This window comes from Lissotriton helveticus, chromosome 5_1 (genome assembly GCF_964261635.1).
Source record: "Lissotriton helveticus chromosome 5_1, aLisHel1.1, whole genome shotgun sequence".
Classification (NCBI taxonomy): domain Eukaryota; kingdom Metazoa; phylum Chordata; class Amphibia; order Caudata; family Salamandridae; genus Lissotriton; species Lissotriton helveticus.
The window spans coordinates 1387028556-1387052314 of record NC_136065.1 but is presented as its reverse complement, the minus strand read 5'-3'; the positions used below and the strand labels follow the sequence as shown (position 1 = coordinate 1387052314).

At 41.9% G+C, this 23759-nt stretch overlaps 1 protein-coding gene across 2 annotated transcripts in view; it reads right to left on the bottom strand.

Annotated features, from left to right (window-relative positions):
* Positions 1–23759, bottom strand: part of LOC144755433 (mitogen-activated protein kinase 14) — a 519324-nt gene that overhangs the window by 333679 nt on the left and 161886 nt on the right. For both annotated transcript variants that reach the window (XM_078644343.1, XM_078644344.1), the window contains exons 2-3: positions 976–1105; positions 53–111 (exon numbers count right to left, since the gene is read on the bottom strand). In XM_078644343.1, the coding sequence (XP_078500469.1) occupies positions 53–111; positions 976–1105 (189 nt within the window). The remainder of the gene's footprint in view (positions 1–52; positions 112–975; positions 1106–23759) is intronic.

Sequence of the window (23759 nt, the reverse complement as noted above, 5' to 3'; positions counted from 1 at the left end):
TCAGAGCTTCATCATTGCAGACATGCCAACTTATCTTATGGACAATACTTACACGTCATTGAATTCCTCCAAAGAGGTGGCAGGTGAAAATACATCTAACAATCCAATTACCTGACAAGGAAAAGGAAATAAAACATGAGTGCTCAAGTATTGTAAGATGGACTCTACCTTTGATTGTCTCAGCCCCACATAAAGTTTATAAGAAGCCGTAGCCAATGGCATACGTGTATATTTCCACCCAAAAATAACAAATGCCATAATAAGGAATCTTACTCTGCACACATTGGCCAAGATGCAAACCACATGTCACATTCTTATTGCACCCAATATGAACCATACCACTGAAAGTCACACTTCACATTCCATGCTATCCTAACCACAGATATATCTCTCAAGTCACAATAATGCTAATTACAGCTGGTGGAACTTAAACACCACTCAATACTAACCCACTCAGTCCTAATATCACGCAATGTTGACCACAGCAACAGTTCCACCCACAAAGTGCATGATGTTGAATACAATACTAAGTGTAGTTCACACTGCACCAAATACTAAGCGAAACAAATGACTAATGACATTACACACAATCCCTAGAGCACACGTACATTTGCATCCCACACAATACTAATTAACATCCACTGCAGAAGGCAGTAACCAGATCGACAGTGTCATCGCACACTCCTTCCAGAACTGACCATCAGAAATGGCCTTTAAAATGCACACAGTAGAATCCAAGGTCACCAGTATATCATCGTATACTGCTCTTACATCACCAAACAACTGACCCAATGCTAACCCCAGTGTGAGTTACGTTCACACCGAACAAGATGCAAACCCACAAAACAACTATAAATCAGGCAGTTCCCAGTACCTATCATGCACAGGAGTCAAAAGTACAGCTTGCACTAAATATACGTGAACACGGGCAGTGAGTGACACATTATTAATGTTATTCATGTAAGCTGCACTTACATTTTCATGTTTCATATGTTTCAGTAGCCGTAGTTCCCGGTACGTTCTTTTTGCATGGATAATTGACTGAAATGGGCGAGAAAGTTTTTTAACAGCTACTCGAAGTCCTGCTTTTGTATCGAAGGCCGAGCTAAGGAAAAAATACAAAATGAGATGTAAAGTTATAAATAAGTCAATAGTAGACTTATTTTAGCAATTAAGTTTGGTACTAGGGGGATGTATAATCCATCCAAATGAAGCAAACAATCAAACAATTTATATCCACATTTTACCAAATCAGCGAAAATAGGAGAGTACTTAGTACATTTAATTCCATAGATACACTTGCACTGTTTCGAAGTGCTCTAACAGTGATCAAACAGTGCAGAAAAAACGAACAGTGACAAGTGTGTATACATAAAAAGGCACATGACTCGCCTTGTGGGGATATTTTACAGCTAAGGATCAATATAGTCTATGTATTGTCTGTAGTTGTTTTAGCTTTCTGATAACAACATAAGCTTAAAATTCAAAGCAAAAACAGCAGATGAGAGGTTTAGTTGTCAAAGAATCAAAGAAAGGATGTGGGGAAATTGTTATAGAGGAAGTGACTCAGGGAAAAGCAGTGCATCAGAGAGCATGACCAAAGGAAAACCAACAAGTGAGATCTAGAGGAGGAGGCCCTGTGGAAAATTATAAGAAGCCCGTAAAAGCAGATCAGTGTTCTAAGGAAAACAAACTGGAAAGAGGGATCACATCTGGAGAAGAAACCAGGAAAGAAATAGAGAGGGCACATAATAAAGGAGGTACAATATATTTTATTTACCCTGGGTAGAGGTGACAGAAAAAGCCGGTACTTACACAACAAATCTAGCAAGCTCTTCCTCCAGCATCTCCTTTCAGATGCAAGACCATAAACACACACACCTACCATTATAGCTCTCATCATCATGTCACTATGCACACACACACACATCATCACCATAGCTCTTATCATCATCATCATGTCATCATGCAATACACACATCAAATAGGACACATAGCCCTCCCAGGACACATTGCCCTCCTTACACAAATACAACAGCACAAGAACTACAAGTCAATAGCATATTGCTCGCGAACCACAATACAGGGCAAAGTGTGTTCAGCTACTTACAGTTCTTGCAAAATCGCTGTATAACAAACCCAGATGCAGAGCCAAAACAGAACATGTTATTGCACTACTTTGCACAAATATATACATGTTTAAACCTACATACAATCACGCATGACACTCCTTCTTATAAATCATATTGTCTCCCAATCCATGACACAACAGGGCATCGTTCAACTATTAGGGAAACACAATCCACACACAACAGGTTAACACAAGCCCTTACAATACTAGGACATCTTCCAACCCTCAATAAAATGCTATTTTCCAACTGGTAGAGGGATATACCCAATGCAACACAGGACACCACACAGTCCCACAAAACACCCACACACAACAGGGCACTGAATATACAGAAAAGGGTATATATATGAGGAAATAAAAAACCTAGTCAAGCTTAAAATCTTAAATGCAATATACAATCTGGGCAGCTTGTCGGTGAGAGAAAATATTACATATAATAGACACCAGCACATGGCTCACACATGACCACCTTCAAAGTGCTGACCCAAAATCTAAAAAACTGCATCTGGCTAAACGTCTTCAACCTCATCATATTCCAGTCGCCCCCATGCCAAGAAACCTGAACATTATAACAAAGGATTACCAGATGACAACTAAAGTCACTCCCAGTAGGATCGCAAATGGGAGACTGTTTTGTTTCATTCCTTTACAGTTGAGTTTACCGGTTGTTTATCATGATTAAGTGCTACGATCACAGAGCACCATGTAACCTCACCTGATGTTTTCTTTCAGTCGTCTTTTAACAAGCCTCTTCCTTTAATGTTCGTGTGAGATTAAATACATCCTTACTCAGCCATACAGACACAATGTGCAATGTTGTGCTTCATTAAGACCTGCGTGATTTAGCAAATCTAGGTATTCTTCCATGTTTCACTTTTCAATAATGTTTGGCTCACAATACTGTAGTGTAGTTCCTATTATCCCAATAGGCTCTGCGCATTGGAATAATACCTCCAATAGTATAGACCTAGACCAGACGTTAACTAGGTCTTCTACTGTCGAAATTAGACTTAAAGTTTTGGGTTTGCCAGCTAGCTCAGAGTTCACTAGAAACTTTCTCGAATAGGCAAGGAGGAGTTGAACCTCCCTGGATAGACAAGAAGGGATTTAGTTTCTGACAACCATAGAACATGACAACTTTGCTCTCCCCTAATCAAGAGTGTATCTCTAGAGTCGTGTGAAAACAAAAGACAACTTATTTTACTCAGTCAGTACGTGCATTCTTAGTTTCACCAGATTGTAGAGAAAAGGAAGAGACGGGCGTGTTCAATAAAAGATGTTATTTATTGATCAGTCTCTTTTCTCGTACAAGAGAAATGAATCGATATTATTGCAATACTTATGGTTAAGTAAAGTGCATACAATAAAAGCAGAATTATGAAATAATACTGTAAAAGCATTGATATGGTTTCTAGGCCATATGCTATTTAAAATGGATAGAATATATACATACACATATACATTTAACTAATCGTACTCAACTGGTGCTTCTAACCACGCCTACCCCGGTGTACCTGACCTAAGCCTAATACGTGGGCTGGAGTAGAAAGTAGCAGTTTGAGTTAAGTTTGTTTTGCCAAGTGACTGACTCAAGAATTCTCTGTAAGGGGTTATTCAGTTCTGTACCTGAGATCTAGGATGGTTGAGGGATGGTATCTCTCGTCTGTGGTCTCGATATTCCAAGCTGCCTGCAAGGGCTGCTCGGAAGCGCCGGAGCTGGATTTCTCGGCAGGAGAAAGGCAGCGTCTTGTTCTCAGCGCGTCAGGAAGGCGGGGCAGCGCCAGTGGGCTTCGCTCTCTGCTGGGCTTCGGCAAGTCTCGCTGCTCCGATCTCGTCACCACCGCGTGTGTTTGCTTAAGGCAATGTCGGTAATATTTATACCTGTAAGGTGCCGAGATTGACGTAAGGATGGACATAGATACGTCAATAAGGATGTCATACGAGCTGGTCGTTAGCACATTCTTTTACTGAAGTTCTTTGAGAAATCAAAACAATGGCCGCAGGGATTTTCCCAGGTTGTCATAGGTTTGATTTGTTTTGAGAACTCCGTATGCCTTATCAGGGGCTGGAGGAATATTGCTTGCCTAATTAGATGGCAAGCGTTATGACCTAATCAGATAACGCGCTCCTGTGCCGTGGTCTGGCTTAATCAGATGACGGTTTCTGCATCATGGGATGGCTGCTAGTTAATTTGTTAACCAGAATAGGGTCAGGAATAGGGGGATCTATACAGAACCTATAGGAATACATCACACCCACTCCACGCTAACTATGGCCATATTTACGAATCTAGGCATAGTAAAACATACTGTAGAGTATCGTGTATACCTTACCACCCCAAAATACACATAATGCATTTCGAAATTATGTAATATACGGAAAAATAAATAGTCACATGTACTATATGCACTCAAGCAGTTGAATAATGCTAAATCAATCACGCATATGTATACATTATTAGTAATCGAATATGAGAATTACACATGAAATGGCTCTTAATACAGAAGAAAAGTTCGAGACCACTTCATCACAGTTCAAAAATATTTATGAACATACCAGCGGGCAGCTAATGTCTATGAAGTTTGTAAAAACAGAAATCAGTTCTCTAAGAATAGTTCATACTTTAAGCAGAAGATAAGTGTCCCGAAAAAATTATAAAAATATTTTGGGGCTGCTAAAAAAATTGCTGTCCGTGAACTGGAGGAAAAAATTTTCTTGCTACTTTATTATTAAAGTTGAAGGCCAAATTCAAGGTGTCGGGAACGCCGTGTGCTAGCTTGCTCAAGAGTCGTTATTTCTGCTCTGGTGAGAACATCATATCATGGAGACTGCTGAAAAAGCTGTCAACAGCTTCCTGTGAGAGTTCCACTAACTCGGAATAAGATGTAACCATGCATTCATGTGCATGATTGTCTCCATTGACGTTTTGAGTAGTATTGCTGACAGAAGGTCGTACCTGATCGATGCTGCTTTCATCTTGATCTTCACTACCCCTCAATCATAGTGGTGAAGTTTCCACGAATGCCGTCATCAGGATTGGCAGCCGTTGAGGGCAGCACAATGCATGAGCCGTTACCGGACCCAACAATGTTTCTGCATCCATTGGCGCATCCGATTGTAGCGTCAGACAGGTGTCAACACGCATTCTTCTCCGCACAGCATGCACCTTAATACAGGTAAAACACATCTTTGCCATATCGGTCGAAATGAAAGAAACCAAGTCATGTTCAGGTCTCTAAGCCGGGTTAGTCCCAGGATTTTTGATATCCGGTCCCGGTATCCAATGGCTCGGATTGTTTCTTCCCTTGTCGCAGGTGTTTTGTCTGTGACATGGTTTGCCATAACGAAATATAAGGACCAAGAATAGGATTCCTGCAATTAGTCCCAAAATGAGGGGAACTCCTCCAAAAATCGAATGGACGAGGTCTGGAAAAATACCCAGTATGGCTTTGAATGGTGTTAATGCTCCTGAAAACAATGTCTTAAATACATTTGAGACTCCACTGGTATCAGAAATATTTAAGATTTCATTCAGGATTTCTGCGAAATGTATGGGGGAATTAGTTGATAACAATGAGTGAATCTCTGCAGTCGTCCTTGCGACTAGGAGATCATACGTTTCTTTTGATGACGTGAGCCTGGTCGGCGTCTGAAGAAGCACTGTTTTCATTCTGCTTAAAGTATCAATTCGAATAGAAGTAATTTTCAAGTTAGGCCATGTCCTTGCCTCCCTGTCTGGAAAGGAGCTGGGGAACAATAAGCGTCCACAGCACATGACCTTCGCAGTCGTACCACGGGCAGTAGACTACAACATCTGCGATCCACAATTAGGATGTAACTCCCATTATAGAGTCTTTTAAAGAATGGTTCTGTGTTGCAGGTGTGCCTAGCTGGTGACATGAAAGGTTATTTGAGTTCCCTTCACAGGCTCCATGCAAACTAATTCCATTACACAGAAGTGTACCGCTTAGTGACATTGCACAATTATTGCCACTAAGGAACACTTTCTGGCCTTTATTACTGACACATGCATGTGAATAGGGCAAGTTCCACGTTGACTTAATGTACCCTTTTCCCAATTTTTCGTACATGCCAGCCTGTATATATTTTTGCCAGTATTGAAACCTGAAAGTAGATATCGGAATATTAATTATCCCATGTATTATCCATTCAATGACAGGTCGTTCTGACATTGTCAATGGTAATCTCTCGAGTTTCTCAATGCTCAGGATTGTATAATCAGCACCCTTTTGTGCCATACTGATTTGTTTATCAGTAAGGTTAAAGATATGGAATAGTGACGTTGTGTTGATTAAACGCCAAGGCACATAGCCTGAACACAGATTTTGTAACGTCCATCCAAGCTGTATAATAGAACGCAATTGTGACTGACCGTGTTGTAACAGTAAGTCTTGCGATATTATGTCGATTGCTGAAGACACAATACTGTCCAATGAAAAAATTCTGGAGGACAGAGTCATTAACCCATTGTCCACTACAGAAAGCGATTTTCCAAATTAATACGGTCAATTTCCCGTATACTTTCTGCTGTCTCAATTTGAGTTATCTTCCAGGCCTCATTGTAAGCTGCATATATAGAGGCTGCTATGAAGCGTTTTTGACGCTGTTTGCGCGGTCCCTTAATGAAATCACGCAAGTCAGCACCATCAGTAAGTAAAGTTAGGTGTTGCTTAATTTCTGTCAGTGTGGAAGTTTGTAGCCATTGAAGGCAGAGTTTGCCCACACTGTAGGTGGTGATTATCCCTGGGTGTTGTCTTTGGGAATATCTAGGGTCTGGCCTGGTCAATGTGAACCCCTGGGTTTTGTTCAGGAATCTGTCTTGACAGTTATTAGTATCTGTGGGCCAGATTAACCATTGTTTCCAATCAGGATTTGTTCTGTTTTGGTTTAATACATAGTTTACGTCTATCTCTTCATCTGCAGAGTTATTGCTGTTCATTGTTGGTTTTGGAATAGACGGTTTATTTAAGTCTTTGATTTTGGCTAATCCAAGACAGGTAGTTTGTTGAATAGTGTAATTCAAGAATATAATTTGTTCTGGGATCATGCAGGCTCTAAACAATGATTCTATGCCCTGAACTTGCCATTCTCTTGTACCCCAAACACTTTTAACTTCCACATTTTTGTCCCAATAATCAAAACCAAATGTATTCATCTGTTCAAAAAATGAGTCCGAATATATCAATTTTGTGTTTGTAAGCATGGTTTTTGTTCCGGTCTTATTTGACAATTTAAAATAAAATGTTTCAGCTTTACTTGTATTGAACCCTGAAAAATAAGAATATTTGTCATAAACGGTTCTTGAGCTTCCTTTTGGAGGGGTTGCACAATGTTCCCATTGATTATAATTTAAAACATTTCTAGGTTGTGCAGATTTATGTAGAAAATGGTTACCATAGTGGTTGTAACAGTACATACTATCATAATTAGACGAACACTGCAAATAATCATGTTTGGTAAATTTAGCAGACATCACTAGGTCAGACATCATGTCATTAATACTTTCAAAGTCCCAATCATCAGCAAATGAGTTTGGTTTTACAAAGTCACTCAACGAGATCTTGATTTGGTGTGGATATTTGAGGATTTCAACCGGACCATAAATTTCATAGTCAGTATTGTCCCATGCTACCCCACCCGGTATAGGATTGGCTGTGAAGTTGACTGAAGAAAGTTCTCTTTTCTCGACGTGTGAAGACGTGTGTGGCTTGAGGATCAAGTTGATTTTCTGGCTTGCTGTGTCCATTTTTGCATATTTTCCCTCAATGAAGCGTCCCAAGCATAGTACCATGATGAGCCAAAGTATGAGGATAAATACTCCAAAGGACACCCAAAATTCAATCCATGGAGAAATCAGATAGGTTTCTTTCAGTTGTTTCAAAAGCTCCTTAGCTTTGTCTTTAAGGGTTTTTGTTGATGGCTGTGTCTTTGATTCACTGAGGTCTTCAGAGGAATCATTGAAGTTTATGAAGTAGCCGGATGCTGTTCTATCAATTGTTCCAATTGTTTCAGGATTACTGTTTCTTGCATATTCATTTGTTACTTCATTGTAGGTTGGTGTGTCTCTACTAAACGTTTTTATTTGGGTTTTCAGGAGGTGTGAGTTCCATTGCATTGTTGCATAGTCCTTGTTGTTGTTCTGTAGGCGTTTCGAATGTGATTAGCCTTTTAGTTAACACCTCTGTACTTGTAGCAAACCTCGGTGTTCTACTACTTATCGGGAGTCCACTTGGCCTACTGTTTGTTATCGGCCACATGATTGTGGTTTTACCAGGTCGATGGATACAACTCGGTTCTCCTTTTTACCAGCAAGCGGCAGTAGTACAACTGATCTTGTCCCGTTGATGGACAAGACAGGAACTGCTTTTCTGTAAGAAGGCCCAAATTCCTTCTTTACCGCGATCTTTTCTCGGACTAGATCCCCGATTTTTGGAATCCAGACAGGTCTTGCTGGGACAGGCGGTGTTTCTTCAGTGGTTGTTGGCTGTTGTTTCAATTTTATGTTGCTCAGGTCTTTTCTTGTTTCGTTTAAGTCCTGCAAAATAGCCAAACGATCTTTGATATCAAAGCTTTTTTCTTTCACCACTGAAGTCTGACTGTCAAGATCTAAGACTAACATCCTAGTCCCAAACAATAATTCGCACGGACTGAATCCCTTCAGAGAATTTCTTGGCAGGTTATTTAGACTACGTTGGACACTTATTAGATGTTTGACCCACCCAGCTCCCGAACCTAATACCTTTGCTGTTATAGATTGCTTTATGTCACGGTTTTTTCTTTCAACAATTCCGTTTCCCTCGGGATGAAATGGACAAGAATACCGCAATGCAATGCCCATGCTGGTCATGGCCTCCTTATAAGCTCTAGAGCTAAAAGCAGGACCCTGGTCAGAATGCAGCATGCCAATTGCGTATGTGCCGATAAAGACTAGCAAATCTTTTATAACAGTTCTGGCGTCAGCCGATCGCTGGGGCCACATCCATATGAATCTCGTGCATGAATCCACTGCGACCAAGATATATTTATAGTTACCATCCCTTTGTAAGGGACCACAGTGGTCCAGGTAAACACAGGCTAATGGTTTATCCGAGATTAGAAGGGGCGTCTGTGCTGGTCGTCTCACTGTTGATACTTTCATTTTTTGACATATTTCACATTCTAGAACATAGTTCCTGGTTTGTCTTCTCATTTGTGGCCACCAGTATCTCTGTTTTAATAACGATACTGTGGCTGAGACGCCAGCATGTACAGAAGCAAGTCCTTCGTGTGCCGCTATGATGAGTCCTAACCTATGTTCCATGTTTGGAATTACTCTATCCCCCACTCCAGGGATTCGAGCAAATGGAACATTATTCGCATCAGTTATGTATGAGTACTTTACTGGAAAGCCTTTCGGGAGTGTTTCTATCGCATCTTTTACTGTAGCGCTGACAGCTTGTAATATATCGCTGTCTATTTTTGTTTTTTACCGGGTGATGGCAGCTACGGAAGCCGTTTGCACAGCTGCCTTTGCAGCCTCATCAGCCAATGAATTCCCTGCAACGTGAACGCCATCACGTTGATGACTCAGTGTATGTATCACGTGAGTCTTTGGTAGTTCCTTTTGTAAAAGAACTACTTGTTCCCAAAGCATTTTATGCTTGATTGTGCTTCCTTTTGCATCCTTAAAACCATTTTGAAGCCAGATCTGTAAGTATTCATTGTAAGACTGAACGCAATAATACGAATCACACACTATGAGTGTGGGGAATTCCCGATCGGTATTTTCAAGCGCCATCTTGAATGCCAGTAGTGCTGCTCGCTGAGCTGTACAATCTCCTAGAGATTGTGTTTTAGTGACCGCTGGTTTGAATTTCCCATCGTGCCAGCGACCTTTTACAATCGCACACGCAGCACTGTAAGCTTGTTTACCTCCTACTGCGGGTTGTGCTGATCCGTCTGTATATATTATACAGCCGTAATGTTCTAGAGGCAGAATTTCGGTCGGCGGCGGACATTTTAATTCGTATTGGAGAAACTCTTGTGTTTTTAAGTTAGGATCAAATTCGTATGCCACGTCTGTTGCAGCAAGAGAATTAGCCCATTGTATCCATCTCGGATGGAGCGCTTTAGCATTCGGTATGCTTGCTTTTGTTACAGCCTCTAGGGCCGGTATTGGTGTAACGATTATTATTCGTTTACCTTGTGATAGGGCTCGTTCTTTTGCTATAGCTGTCTGTGTTGCAGTAAGAATTTTTTCCGTTGGGCTAAATTTCATTTCAGCTTTAGTGTACAAGTGTGATTTGAATGCAATTGGTACCTTTTCTCCCTCGTTAGAGGTCAGGTATGTGAATCCGCATCTTCCTGGGATGACTCGAATCACAAGGTTGCGTGTGTTATCACGTGTTTCTAATTTTGTTTTAATTAACATATCTGTTTGTAAGGATCTCAGAATTTCTGTGTGTATTTGAGTCCAATTGGTTTTTTTTAAATCTGGTTTTATTAGATCATAAAGGGGTTTGACCCTTTCTGCGTAATTTGCAATGTATGTTCTTCCGAAATTTAGGAAACCTAGAATTGACTGTAGGTTTTTTAGTGTTCTTGGTGCTTGGAGTACGGCACATTTCTCTAGGAAATTGTCAGCCAGGCTTTTGCCTTCACTTGATAATTCATATCCTAAGAACAGGACTGTTAGATGGGCAATTCTAGATTTTTTAAAGTTGAATTTGTAACCCTCTGCTGCGAACCCAAGTATTATGGTGTTCACTCTCTTCAAGTGAGTATCCAAGTCATCATCTGTTAGGTATATGTCATCGACATAAGATAATGCTTCGTCATCATATGTTTGTAGTAACTCTGTTACTCTCGCTGAGAATAATCCTGGGCTGTTCTTGTACCCCTGGGGTAACCGACAGAATTCTTTTTCAGCGCCATTTATTGAGAATGCTGACAAGTAACTGCTCTCTGGTGCTATATTTTGACAAAAGAATCCATTAGAGATGTCTAATGTTGTTTTATATTTTTTGCGCACTATGTTATTCATTAGTGCAGCGCTATGCGAGTTTTGTACTGCAAAGGTTTTGCAACATGAGTTAAGGTGTCTGTAATCCAAAACTAGACGATATGAATTGTCTGGTTTGGAGACAGGAAACAAAGGGTTGTTCATTTGTGAGGTGCAAGTTTCAATCACCCCCTGGTATTCTAGTTGATCTAGAATTTCTTTTACCTGTTTTTTAGCTTCTTGCTTGATTGGATACTGCCTTTGTGCAGTAGGTTGTGATTTTAACTGGATTTTGTGTGGAGGAGATTCCTCATCCCATCCCACATGATTTTTATATAAAGCAGGAGCTTGAGCTACTGCCCACTTTCTTGCAAGTGTATATTTTTTATGAATTGGAATATGATTTGAGAAGGCAGGCATAATTATTTCTTCGCCATGTGGGCACTCCCTGACAAACTCTGGTGGCCAATCTTTTTCAGCTAGAAGGATGTCATAGCCCTTGGAGAGATTATCCCAAAAAAGGCCCCTTATTTTTCTAGTCTTATCCCCTTCTATACGTAAAGTTATTTCATATATTTTGTGAGGTTTGCTAACTCTGGTGTCTGCAGTTTCCACTTGAATGTATTCATTCGTGTCCACTGTCTCCAGATGATTCATAAGGACTTTGTGTGCTATGCTCACTTCTGCTGCGCTGTCTAGCATTGTCTGAGCCCACTCTCTGTTTTTCAGCTGTGTCCTCAGTATTCTCGGCATTGTTGAATACTTTAATACTGGCTACCTTCTTCTTTGGAAACTGTAATTTTTTATTTGGATGAGCAGGTTCCTTGTCTTTGGACTTGACGTGCCCTTCCCTGGGTTCCGATCGTCCTCTTCTTTCCGATTTCTGCGAGGAAGTCTGAAAAGATTGAGAGGGACGTGTATCAAAATCTTGATATCTATCAGGTTTCTTTATGTTATCCCTATTTCTAAGGTTGTATCTTTTCACAGAGGGCTCCCTTTGGGGAGACTTGGGTCCTTGGTCCGGAGATCTTTCTCTCCGCCGAGGAGACCTTCCTCTGGACTGGAATCTCTTTTCTTTTGGATTGGATTGTTTGTTTCCATCCCAGTTCTTCTTTTGACTGTTTAGATTATTTTTAATAAATATTTTTTCAGGACTTTCAATTAGTTGGGGCTTCACTGGTATTCCACCCAAACTATCTCTACCTAGTTCTTCATAGGATTTTTCTATAATTCTGGCAATTTCAGCTGGTTGGTCTGCTATATCTGTCTCTTTTAACCTCTGGCGGATCGCCACATTCGCTGCTTCTCCTTTTATGTTGGCTAGTAATATTGCCGAGACCTGCTTGAAGTCTTTTAGTAATTTCATACCGAGAGTTAAAGCGGGTTCTGGACCGTATTCGTCTTGAATTTGTTTTAGCACATCTGGTATTACTGACATGGATGGAACTCCATGTGTTTTTGTGTAAATGGAAGCAAAGACTGTACCCCAAGTGTCACAGTCCTCCACGTGTGGTGCGATTCCCATTGGAAGACAGTTAGTCAGAATCCTGTGTTTTTCTACCGGGGTGGTATCTGGAAATACCGCCTCTATTTGGGTGATTTTTTGTGCTAACCAGAATGGTATTTGTTCCCGTTTAGCTGGTACTTTACCTAGGCAGGACTGTATGTTCTGTGGTGTAATTTTATTTGTGTTCCCCTGATGAGGGGTCAGCTGTGGAATTTTAATTACTGGTTGGACAGTTGAAGTCCGCATTACATATTGGACTAATTGTCTATATATTTTAATTAATTGTTTTAGTTGTACTAAAAGATCTGCTGCAGACATTCTTTCGATGTCTGGATGTGGTGTGTATCCGGCTAGGACCGGCCACGTTGCTCCTGGTCTACCTAGTGGACCGAGCCTGGTGATGTGATTATTATGTTTTAGGGCGCCATTAAACAAGAGCAGGTGCTCTTGGAATTTGAGTGGTACTTCCACTTCCTCGAAAGGAGTGTACTCATTAGGAGGTTCCTCTATTTTATAATAGTGGAACTCCTTTGTTACAGCATTTGCTGCTGGAAAGTTTATCCATGAATAGAATACCTCTGTCTGCCGATATTCGTGTGCCTCAATTACGAATATGACTGTACCACCTCTTGGTGTCAGTCCATTGTCTATAAGTTTTAACGTTATAGATCTTCTTATGTTGACCGGGATGAGTTTTATATCCGGGTCTGCTTCTTGCATAGTATTATCAGCTTCTATTAGTTCAGCTGCTAATCTAACTCTCTCTCTTTCATCATCACTTTCTGACATTTTACTGTCAGGAAGGTTATTCTGTTTTGTTTGCAGATCAGGTTCCTTATGGAAACAAAGATTAGATGCACAATATTTTGGAACAGTGTATCCTTCAACGTTGATTGAACCAAGAACCATACATAGGAGTTCCCTCCTGCGAGGTTTTGGCGGATTTTACCTCTCACCCACTCCAGACGTCTTTGGAGTATTATGGGAAAAAAGGGTCTGAGTGAAAAAGCACGACTGAGTTACTCTAAAGTCTTGCGTTAGTTTTATCGCCTTTCCAAACGTTGGGCGCCATGTAGTGTAGTTCCTATTATCCCAATAGGCTCTGCGCATTGGAATAATACCTCCAATAGTATAGACCTAGACCAGACGTTAACTAGGTCTTCTACTGTCGATATTAGACTTAAAGTTTTGGGTTTGCCAGCTAGCTCAGAGTTCACTAGAAACTTTCTCGAATAGGCAAGGAGGAGTTGAACCTCCCTGGATAGACAAGAAGGGATTTAGTTTCTGACAACCATAGAACATGACAACTTTGCTCTCCCCTAATCAAGAGTGTATCTCTAGAGTCGTGTGAAAACAAAAGACAACTTATTTTACTCAGTCAGTACGTGCATTCTTAGTTTCACCAGATTGTAGAGAAAAGGAAGAGACGGGCGTGTTCAATAAAAGATGTTATTTATTGATCAGTCTCTTTTCTCGTACAAGAGAAATGAATCGATATTATTGCAATACTTATGGTTAAGTAAAGTGCATACAATAAAAGCAGAATTATGAAATAATACTGTAAAAGCATTGATATGGTTTCTAGGCCATATGCTATTTAAAATGGATAGAATATATACATACACATATACATTTAACTAATCGTACTCAACTGGTGCTTCTAACCACGCCTACCCCGGTGTACCTGACCTAAGCCTAATACGTGGGCTGGAGTAGAAAGTAGCAGTTTGAGTTAAGTTTGTTTTGCCAAGTGACTGACTCAAGAATTCTCTGTAAGGGGTTATTCAGTTCTGTACCCGAGATCTAGGATGGTTGAGGGATGGTATCTCTCGACTGTGGTCTCGATATTCCAAGCTGCCTGCAAGGGCTGCTCGGAAGCGCCGGAGCTGGATTTCTCGGCAGGAGAAAGGCAGCGTCTCGTTCTCAGCGCGTCAGGAAGGCGGGGCAGCGCCAGTGGGCTTCGCTCTCTGCTGGGCTTCGGCAAGTCTCGCTGCTCCGATCTCGTCACCACCGCGTGTGTTTGCTTAAGGCAATGTCGGTAATATTTATACCTGTAAGGTGCCGAGATTGACGTAAGGATGGACATAGATACGTCAATAAGGATGTCATACGAGCTGGTCGTTATCACATTCTTTTACTGAAGTTCTTTGAGAAATCAAAACAATGGCCGCAGGGATTTTCCCAGGTTGTCATAGGTTTGATTTGTTTTGAGAACTCCGTATGCCTTATCAGGGGCTGGAGGAATATTGCTTGCCTAATTAGATGGCAAGCGTTATGACCTAATCAGATAACGCGCTCCTGTGCCGTGGTCTGGCTTAATCAGATAACGGTTTCTGCATCATGGGATGGCTGCTAGTTAATTTGTTAACCAGAATAGGGTCAGGAATAGGGGGATCTATACAGAACCTATAGGAATACATCCCAATACCATGTGAGAGAGAGAGAGAGAGAGAGAGAGAGAGAGAGAGAGAGAGAGAGAGGGAGATATATATATATATCTCTTCCCCCCCATCCCTACGGGTCTTGATCACCTGATCATTATATATTGCCAGTAGGTAGTTCTAGTTAGAACCTCGTTTCCATAGGAAAAGCGTTTATTGATTTGCCAATAGTTTTGGCGCTGTTTGACAAATCTTCACGAAATTTTCAAAACGAATTGTTCACTCAAGTCAGCTCCTGTCTTGAAAGTTTCGGGGGGAATTCGTCAAGGGGGGGCCGAGAAAAAAGGGGGTCCCAAAACGTGTCTTCTCCATATTCATTTCCATTAGAAACTTAAGACACCGCTACAGCCTGAACTGCTGGACAGAATTACACCAAATTTGGCAGAGAGATAGCTCTTTGTCCAGAAAGCACACTTTTCTTAAAATGTTGTAATTCTGTTCAGTAGTTTTTGAGATATTTAAAGATTTACAGATATCGATATTTTAGAATTGGCTGAGCCTTCCCGAGCACGAGCTTGCCTCGGATTGGCTGCCAACACTTCAAACCAGGAAGCGTTGATAGCCATCATGTGCTTTAGACCGAGGGAGGGGAAAAAGGTAACAGAAACATCAAAAACAAAAAAAGGGGGCAGGGTAGGAACACCCTGACCCCCCCCAGGCCTGCTCAGGGGGGTCCTGGACCCCCATGCCCAAAAAAAGCATTTATTTATTTTTTGACATTTTTGGCCGTGTCGCACTGGGTGCGCAAAACCCGTCGAAAATGAAAGAAAATACGAGCGCGGTCTGCCGCGCTCCATTTTTTAAAGCCCCCAGGTGGGCTAGGTCCCAGGGGAAATCTTGAATTCTGTATCGCCCCCGCAGCCTGCCATATAATTGATGCGCGGGGGCACACGGCACACTTGCAGCCCCAGGGACCTCCACCTCTCAGGGGCTTTATTATATAATAGGGGGGGCCTCGTGGGCCCCCCCCAAGCCCGAGGACCCCCACCTCCCAGGCGCTAATATAAATGTGTGTGGGGAGGCTCAATCCCCACCCACACTGTCCCGGGGACAACCACCTCGCCGGGCACTGTTTATTCAAATGCGGGGGTCTGTTACGGACCCCCGGGGACAAACCACTTCCCCGGGGCTTTAAACACTTGGGAGGGGGGGACGCACGGCCCACATCCTGGAGCCCTTGATGGCCCTGGGGACTTCCACCCCCAGGGCCGGCTCTTGCAATGTCCCGGAGTGCCCACCCCCGGGACATTGCTGTTTGCTATGACAGGGCGGGCGCACGGCTCCCACCCTGCCATAGCAAACACTGCTTTGGTTTTTGGAGGCGAGAGCAGGAAATCTGCTCTTGCGTCCAAAAACCTAAGCAGAATTGGTTTTGCACAAGGGGAGCTGCATGTTAGCAGCTCCCCTTGTGCAAAAGCAATGCCGGCTCCTGCAGGAGGCAGGGAGCCGGCGGGGCAGCCGTGGGACCCGTGGGGGGAGCCCCAAAGCCCCCACTGTTTCCACTAACTGTGCGGCCAGGCCCACGGTCCCCGGGGCCGAAATCGACCTGGGGTGGGGGGCAAAGCAGCCCCCCTCCTCAAAATTAAAATAAATAATGGCCAAGTCCCGGTGGATGGGGTCCCCAGGGCCAATAGTGGCCCAGGGAAGGGTGGCCACACAACCCCCTTCACTATAATACATTATTTTTTTTTAAAGCAGAAGGCTGACTCCGGGGGATGGGGTCCCCGGGCCAATAGTGTCCTAGGGAAGGGGGGCCATGCGGCCCACCTTCCCAATAAATAAATACATTTAAAAATGAAGGCCATGCCCTGGGGGATGGGGTCCCCTGGGCTGAACTTGGCCCCCGGAACGGGGGGACCCCTTCCAGTTTTTAAATAAAAAGGGGTCAGGCCCTGAGGGGTGGGGTCCCCAGGGATCCCTAAAAATGCTAAAAGAAGGGGGGGGCCACACAGCTCTCCTTCTAAAAAAAAAATATCTTTAAAAAAGCCGGCATCTCGCCAGAGGCCCCGCCCCCTCCCTTCACCACTCTGCAAACATGCCCCCTGGCGCGTTGTAAGTTGGGGAATTAATTTCAATTGAATACTGAGGGTCCCTGGGGGCCAACTAGCCCACCAGGTACTTCCAGTAAGCGCAACAGAGTTGGGTTGCAGAAAGGTGGTCGGAGGCCATGCCCCTTTTTACACCACTCTGTAAACACGCCTCTTGGCGCACTGCTGGTGGGGCGATAGGGACCTCAGGACACAAGTGGACTTCATTCTCCGAGCAGCGGTGCGCCAGGAGCCGCGTTTTCAGAGTGGTGTAAAATGGGGTGTGGCCACGGACCACCTCTCTGCAATCCAGATCTGAGGCACTTACTGGAGGTACCTCGTGGGCTAGTTGGCTCTCAGGGACCCTCAGTATTCCAGGGGAATTAATTCCCCTCCTTACAACGCGCCAGGGGGGGGGGGGGGGGGCGCGTTTGCAGAGTGGTGGAGAAAGGGGGCATGGCTTGGTATGAGAAGTTGGCAATCCTGCTGTATGGGACTTATAGGAGGGGCTGTTGGCCCCCAAGGTTGACATTGGGGGCTAACTACCCCTCCTGTTACCTCCCGTAAATCCCACACAGTGGGATTGCTAACACGTGTTCGGAGGCCACGCTCACCTTTCTCCACCACTCTGCAAACCAGACTGCTATTTTATAGTTAGAAATTAGCATTTAAAAAACCTTTGAAATCCACTAAAAATAACATAGGTTTCAGGGACGTTATAATTAATTGGATATTTCACTCATATAAAACCAGACAAATTCAGCCGTTATAGTTAGATGAGCTAACTATAACTCACTCCCCTGCAATGCACTGCTAATGACGTCACATATTACATCATTCATGACATGGTCAGTGATATCACTGATGACCTCTCAAATAACATCACTGATGACATCCTTCACGTGATAATTTGATGCACCTCTTCACACCCTAATTTAACCTTTGATACACCCACGCTCAAACACAGAGTACTATTTTCAAAACCATAAACACACCAATACCAGTTACTACATACCCACTCACTGATTCCTAGGTCTACGCACACACACATCTAGCCATTCACCCATACTGTCACTCATACATGCACTCATCAATTCAGCACTATCATTTTCACCCATACATCTATACAGACACTCACACATCGCCACTCACCCATAGTTACTCACACACCTAGTCAATCATGCAAAGATTCATTCACACTCCCATTTACTCACCCATACAGTTATACACACCACCTCACTTATTCATAGATACTATCACATACTTACTATCTAATACAATCACTGATACAAGCACACACTCATCCATATAGCCACAATCACTCACTTTCTCTCACATATAGTGCTTTATATACTCCAACACTCACATATACTGCCTTTCACATATGTAGTTACTCACACACGTACCACCGAGACATCCATTCACTCACACACATACCCATACACACACTCACCCACCCATACAGTCCTTCAGATACACTCTTGAACCCATACACCCAGTGAATCACCCACTCACGTCTATGCACAGAGTCACACACCCCCCACCCACCCAGACACACAGGCACCCATACAGATACTCAAACAACCAAACAATAACCGATATAGACACTCATGTAGCAACTCCACAACCCATGAAGTCACTTACACACCAACTGACAGACTGATACACAGATTCACACAGTTTACTTACTAAACCATGCATTCAGTAAGACACATTTAATCACTCACTTATACAGTCAGTCACGCACCTACTAAATCATCCATTCAGACACTCATACACCCACTCATTCTTTACTACACCTTGGCATTTATATATATATATAAAACATATTTAAACTTTACAGAAACACACAGTCACTGGATGATGTAATCAGTGATGTCACTGACCATGTCATTAATGGTGTAATATGGGACGTCTTCAGCAGTGCGTTGCGGGGGTGTGAGTTATAGTTAGCTCAACTAACTATAATGGCCGAATTTCTCTGGTTTTATACAAGTGAAATGTCCAACTAACTATAACATCCCTGAAACCTATTTTTTTCAGTGAATTTCTAAGGCTTTTTAAATGCTAATTTCCAACTATAACGTCTCTGAAACCTATGGTTTTCTCAATGAACACACATATATATATATATATATTAATCAAGCTTAAAACTTCCTTCAGCAAGCAAGCAAATAGACCACACTTGATTCAAGGTGGATATACAGTATTTATTTCCGCATACAAACACAACAGGACACGTTTCGGTTTTGAGCCTTTTTCTTACTGTAGAACTTAAACGGAGGAAATCACCATTTATAAATTCATTCATCAAGGAAGTACTTCCGGGGTAAATTGCGTCATTGGCAACAAACATAGAAAACAAATGAATAAACGTAAAAATAAACGAGGGACACTCAACATTATTCTTGGTGGCCATCTTAGTGATTACATTGTATATGCAAAACCTGATTATGCATCATCATATTATACTTTCGTGTATTATTTCATTGTTATTTCATAAAATATTACGAAGCAGTAACCCTCATTCTATTTACATGAATATTTACATATCAAATAAACATCAAAGTAAATTTGATTATGTTGCGCTCTTGCCCTGAATGGGCGTATGTATATGTACAGAAATATTTACAGTGTATAACAATTAGCGATATATATCAAAAATTGGAACCTATTCAAGGTGCTCGACAAAAAGTGATTCTTTTGTCAATCATCAATTCTATTCGTATGCAGGCTGTCTGCGCTCCGTAGACCATGATCTCTCACCCTGTATGGGCATATTCTAAGGTGACAATATTATGAATAATTTATACCGCATTGATTCAATTCATTGATAAATCAGCCATTCCTAAATCAAAAATAATTACCAAAAAAAGAAAAATAATTAAATAATGGCCTTAATTATGTCCCCCATGGGTCCCTCCTGTGTGTACAATTTCAATACTTAAACTGCACAGAACTATTACTATGAGTCTAAATGACTGAAATACTAGTACTAGTTCGTATGCCAGTGTGCGTAGGAAGGGGAATTGTATATTACACAGGGGAGGAGCAAAACACTCGCATCATCTGACCAAAGAACGCACAAATTGTTGTTAGCCCAGATGTATGGCTAACTCTTCTTCAGTGTTTAGGCCTGCAGGGTCTTTGATTTGTAAATCTACTATAAATCTAGATTCAAGTCTACCAATCTAAGTTCTCGGTCTCCTCCACGTTCTTTAACTGGAACGTGGTCCACACAGTAGAACTTGAGTAGATTTCTATTACTATGATGGAAACGAGCAAAGTGCCTTGTCACGGGATAGGTTACATCATTTCTTTCGATGGCCCTTGCGTGTTCCTGTATCCTGCGCTTGGTGGGGTGTATGGTGCTGCCGATACACTGTAAATTACACGGGCATACCAAGCAATATACACAGACGGGCGTAGTGCAGGTCAGGAATTTAGTGATTCTTTTTTGGCCAGCTATCCCAGGTATTTGATATGTTGTTACCTTATTACTGTTTTTAAAGGATTTGCACTTGTTACATGGAAAAAATCCAGTCAGATTGCTCAACCTTGGATTATACGGTAATATATGCAAATGGCTCTGCACTAGAGAGTCTTTTAAGGAGCGGCAACGTCTGTATGTCGTTCTGGGATGATCTGGTATGCGTTTTCCAATGACTGGATTAGATTTTAAGATGTGCCAATTCCATGTCAAGACATGTTTCAGCCTCTCTGAATTTCTAGTAAAAGTGGTATTGAAACGGAAGGTATTGGTGTATTCTTCTACTGGTTTAACTTTGTCTCACAGATTCTCTTAATTTTATTCACTTTTTCGAAATTCTTCTGGAGAAGTTGACTCGAATACCCTCGTACTTTAAACCTATCAATTGCTTTGTTTGCTGCTTCCAAAAAGTCCTCCTTTCTAGAACAATTTCTTTTAAGTCGCAGCAACTCTCCATATGGGACATGGTTTTTAAGAGATCTAGGGTGGCTGCTGCTAGCTTCCTAGATAGAATTCCCTGCTGTGGCTTTTCTGAAAAGGGATGTACAAATCTGCCCATCCCTAATAAGACGTTTAGATCTAAATAATTGACCTCTGTGTTACTTATATGGCCGCTGGAATGTAAATTGACCTTGTTAGTATTTAACTGATCAATGTATGCTTCCACTTCCCTCTTCGTGCCCTTCCAGAGAATTAAAAGGTAATCGATATACCGGTACCATCGGATGATCGATGTTACCCACTGATTGTTCTCTTCGGCCCAGGCTACTGCCTCTCCCATCAGCCCACGAACAAGTTTGCATACCTGGGGGCGAAGGAGGTGCCCATCGCCGTCCCTTTGATTTGTCTGAAATATTGTCTCTGAAAGAGGAAAATGTTCGGCAAAATTTCAAAAAATTCAATCAGCATTGCATTATGTTCCAAAAATTTCAGAGACCTTCCTTTTAGGAAATATTTGACTGCATTGATGTAGTCCTGGTGGGAAATACATGTGTAAAGACCAGTTAAGTCTTAAAACAATTATAAACATGTCAGATTCCCAACGAATGTTTGAAATTATCCGTATGAAATACGTTGTATCACGGATATATGGCGGCAACATTTTGACATAATCAATCAGGAAAAAGTCCAAATATTGTGACATCACCTCAGTTAGGATGCCCTTAGATGAAATGATAGGTCTGCCTGGCGGTGCTGTGGAGTTTTTATGTATTTTAGGTAGATGATAGAACGTCGGAGTGACTGGTTGTTGACAGGTTAAAAAAGTATGTTTATTTGAATCAATCATTCCATACGATAACCATTTATCTATCATCTCATGATATTCCATAATACTTGTATTGTATTCCTCCTCAGTGATTTTACTATAACAGGTAGTGGCTGATAACTGCCCGAGGGCCTCAGTACAATAAAACTCTTGTGTCAGAAGCACAATGTTTCCTACTTTTTCTGAAGGTTTACAGACAATGTTTGTGTTAGCCCGTATGTTATCTAGGGCAAATTGTTGGTCTCTTGTCAGGTTGGCCTGTTCTCCTTTGAATTTCTGAGATTTGGTTGTCCTCATTTGTAGTAAATCATTCTTCACCGCGTCTTCAAAAGTGTATTTGGTGTAAATACAGATCGTGGTTTAAAGTTATAGATAGATAGATAAAGGTCATTTGTCATCAGCCCCAATGTTCATATCAACTAGAGGTCTCTGTATTCTATATCAATTCTCTGTTGTCAAATCACTGTGCCCCCTCATGTGTTATGGATTCCTTTAACTTACGTGCCTAAGTGTACTTTACATGTCAGGGGACTAATACCTTCTACCAACTGAGAGCAGTTTATTTTCATCGCCTCTTGAATCGCAATGCTATTTTAAGAGGATTCCCCAGCCTACGAGTAGCCCTACTTGCTCGGTAACTATGGAAATGTCAGCTACCGAGCGCTGCATTTAGAGGCTGCCACCCCGACGTATCAGTCACCGCGTACACGTTCGCGGGAGTGATTTCTTAAGGCCTCTCTCACCGGCAGCTCATACACTTTGCCAGGAGCCCATTGTGAATCATTCCTCAATAAAAGGTAAAGTGCACTTTACACCCTGTCGCTTATTTAGTACAAGCTCATAACTGTGTAGGGTAATCCATAGCATAAACGCTTACTTTTTTGGTTATAATTTTGAGGTAGCATGCTTTGATGGCCTGGTTAAGATTAGATTCGCACGCTTGGGTTGCTTTGCAACACAGAGCGGCGATTACTCTTTTTAATTACCAACAGTTTTAAATTGATATTGTTTTTTAAAATTAATTATACACATACAATAGTGATCCAATTGTGTTCTGTATAACCCGTCCACGACGTATCATGTTGCATCCATTGTGGGAGGATGTATTATATCTTAGTTCTCGTGTCACTGGCTATATAGTATTCATACATAACTTTGCAAACAATGTTGTCCAGCCATGTGTGCGCTAACTTTAGAAATATGTATGCGCCTAATATTACTGTCTCTTTAACTACCCGGTATTACCTCCAAGACCAAATGTCATGCAGCTGATATGTACTATCCCACCCTTTTTTTTGTCTAACATACGCCATTTTCTCTTAAAGAACACGCAGATTCAGTTGGCAGTACAGTGCGTACTATAAATTGAACCCAGCCGTGATTGACTCACAGCCTCATGTTCTTGTGCATACAAGATTCATTTTACTTTTGTCAGGCTCTTGACAAATCTCCGCCCTGTGAGTATTGAATTTACATACTGCTATTTTTCTCCTTGATCATGTTACTGAGCACGGACACGCCTCCTTCATTTATTGTTTTCAGTCACTGTATGATCGATGTCTTTGTTCTTTCTGGACTTGGAGCCTTTGTCCTTATCCTGAACTTATCCACTGCCCCATTGGCAGTCCTAGATTAAGGTGAGCCTCTGTTGCAACGTGTTTTAAGGTATACACCTCATAAATATTGTGCAAAAATACTTACGTTAACCTTACCTAACTTGCAAGGTTGCTCTGCTATCTGTCCTGATGAAGACTTTCATATATTATTTGACATGTACTTGTTCTACAGCCAGAAGCGGTGAACAGAATAAAAATTCCTGGCATCCCATCTCTTGGGCTTCTTTAGTTAGCTATTGGACGCATTGTTAGACAGGTCGTTCTCATTCATGTAAATAC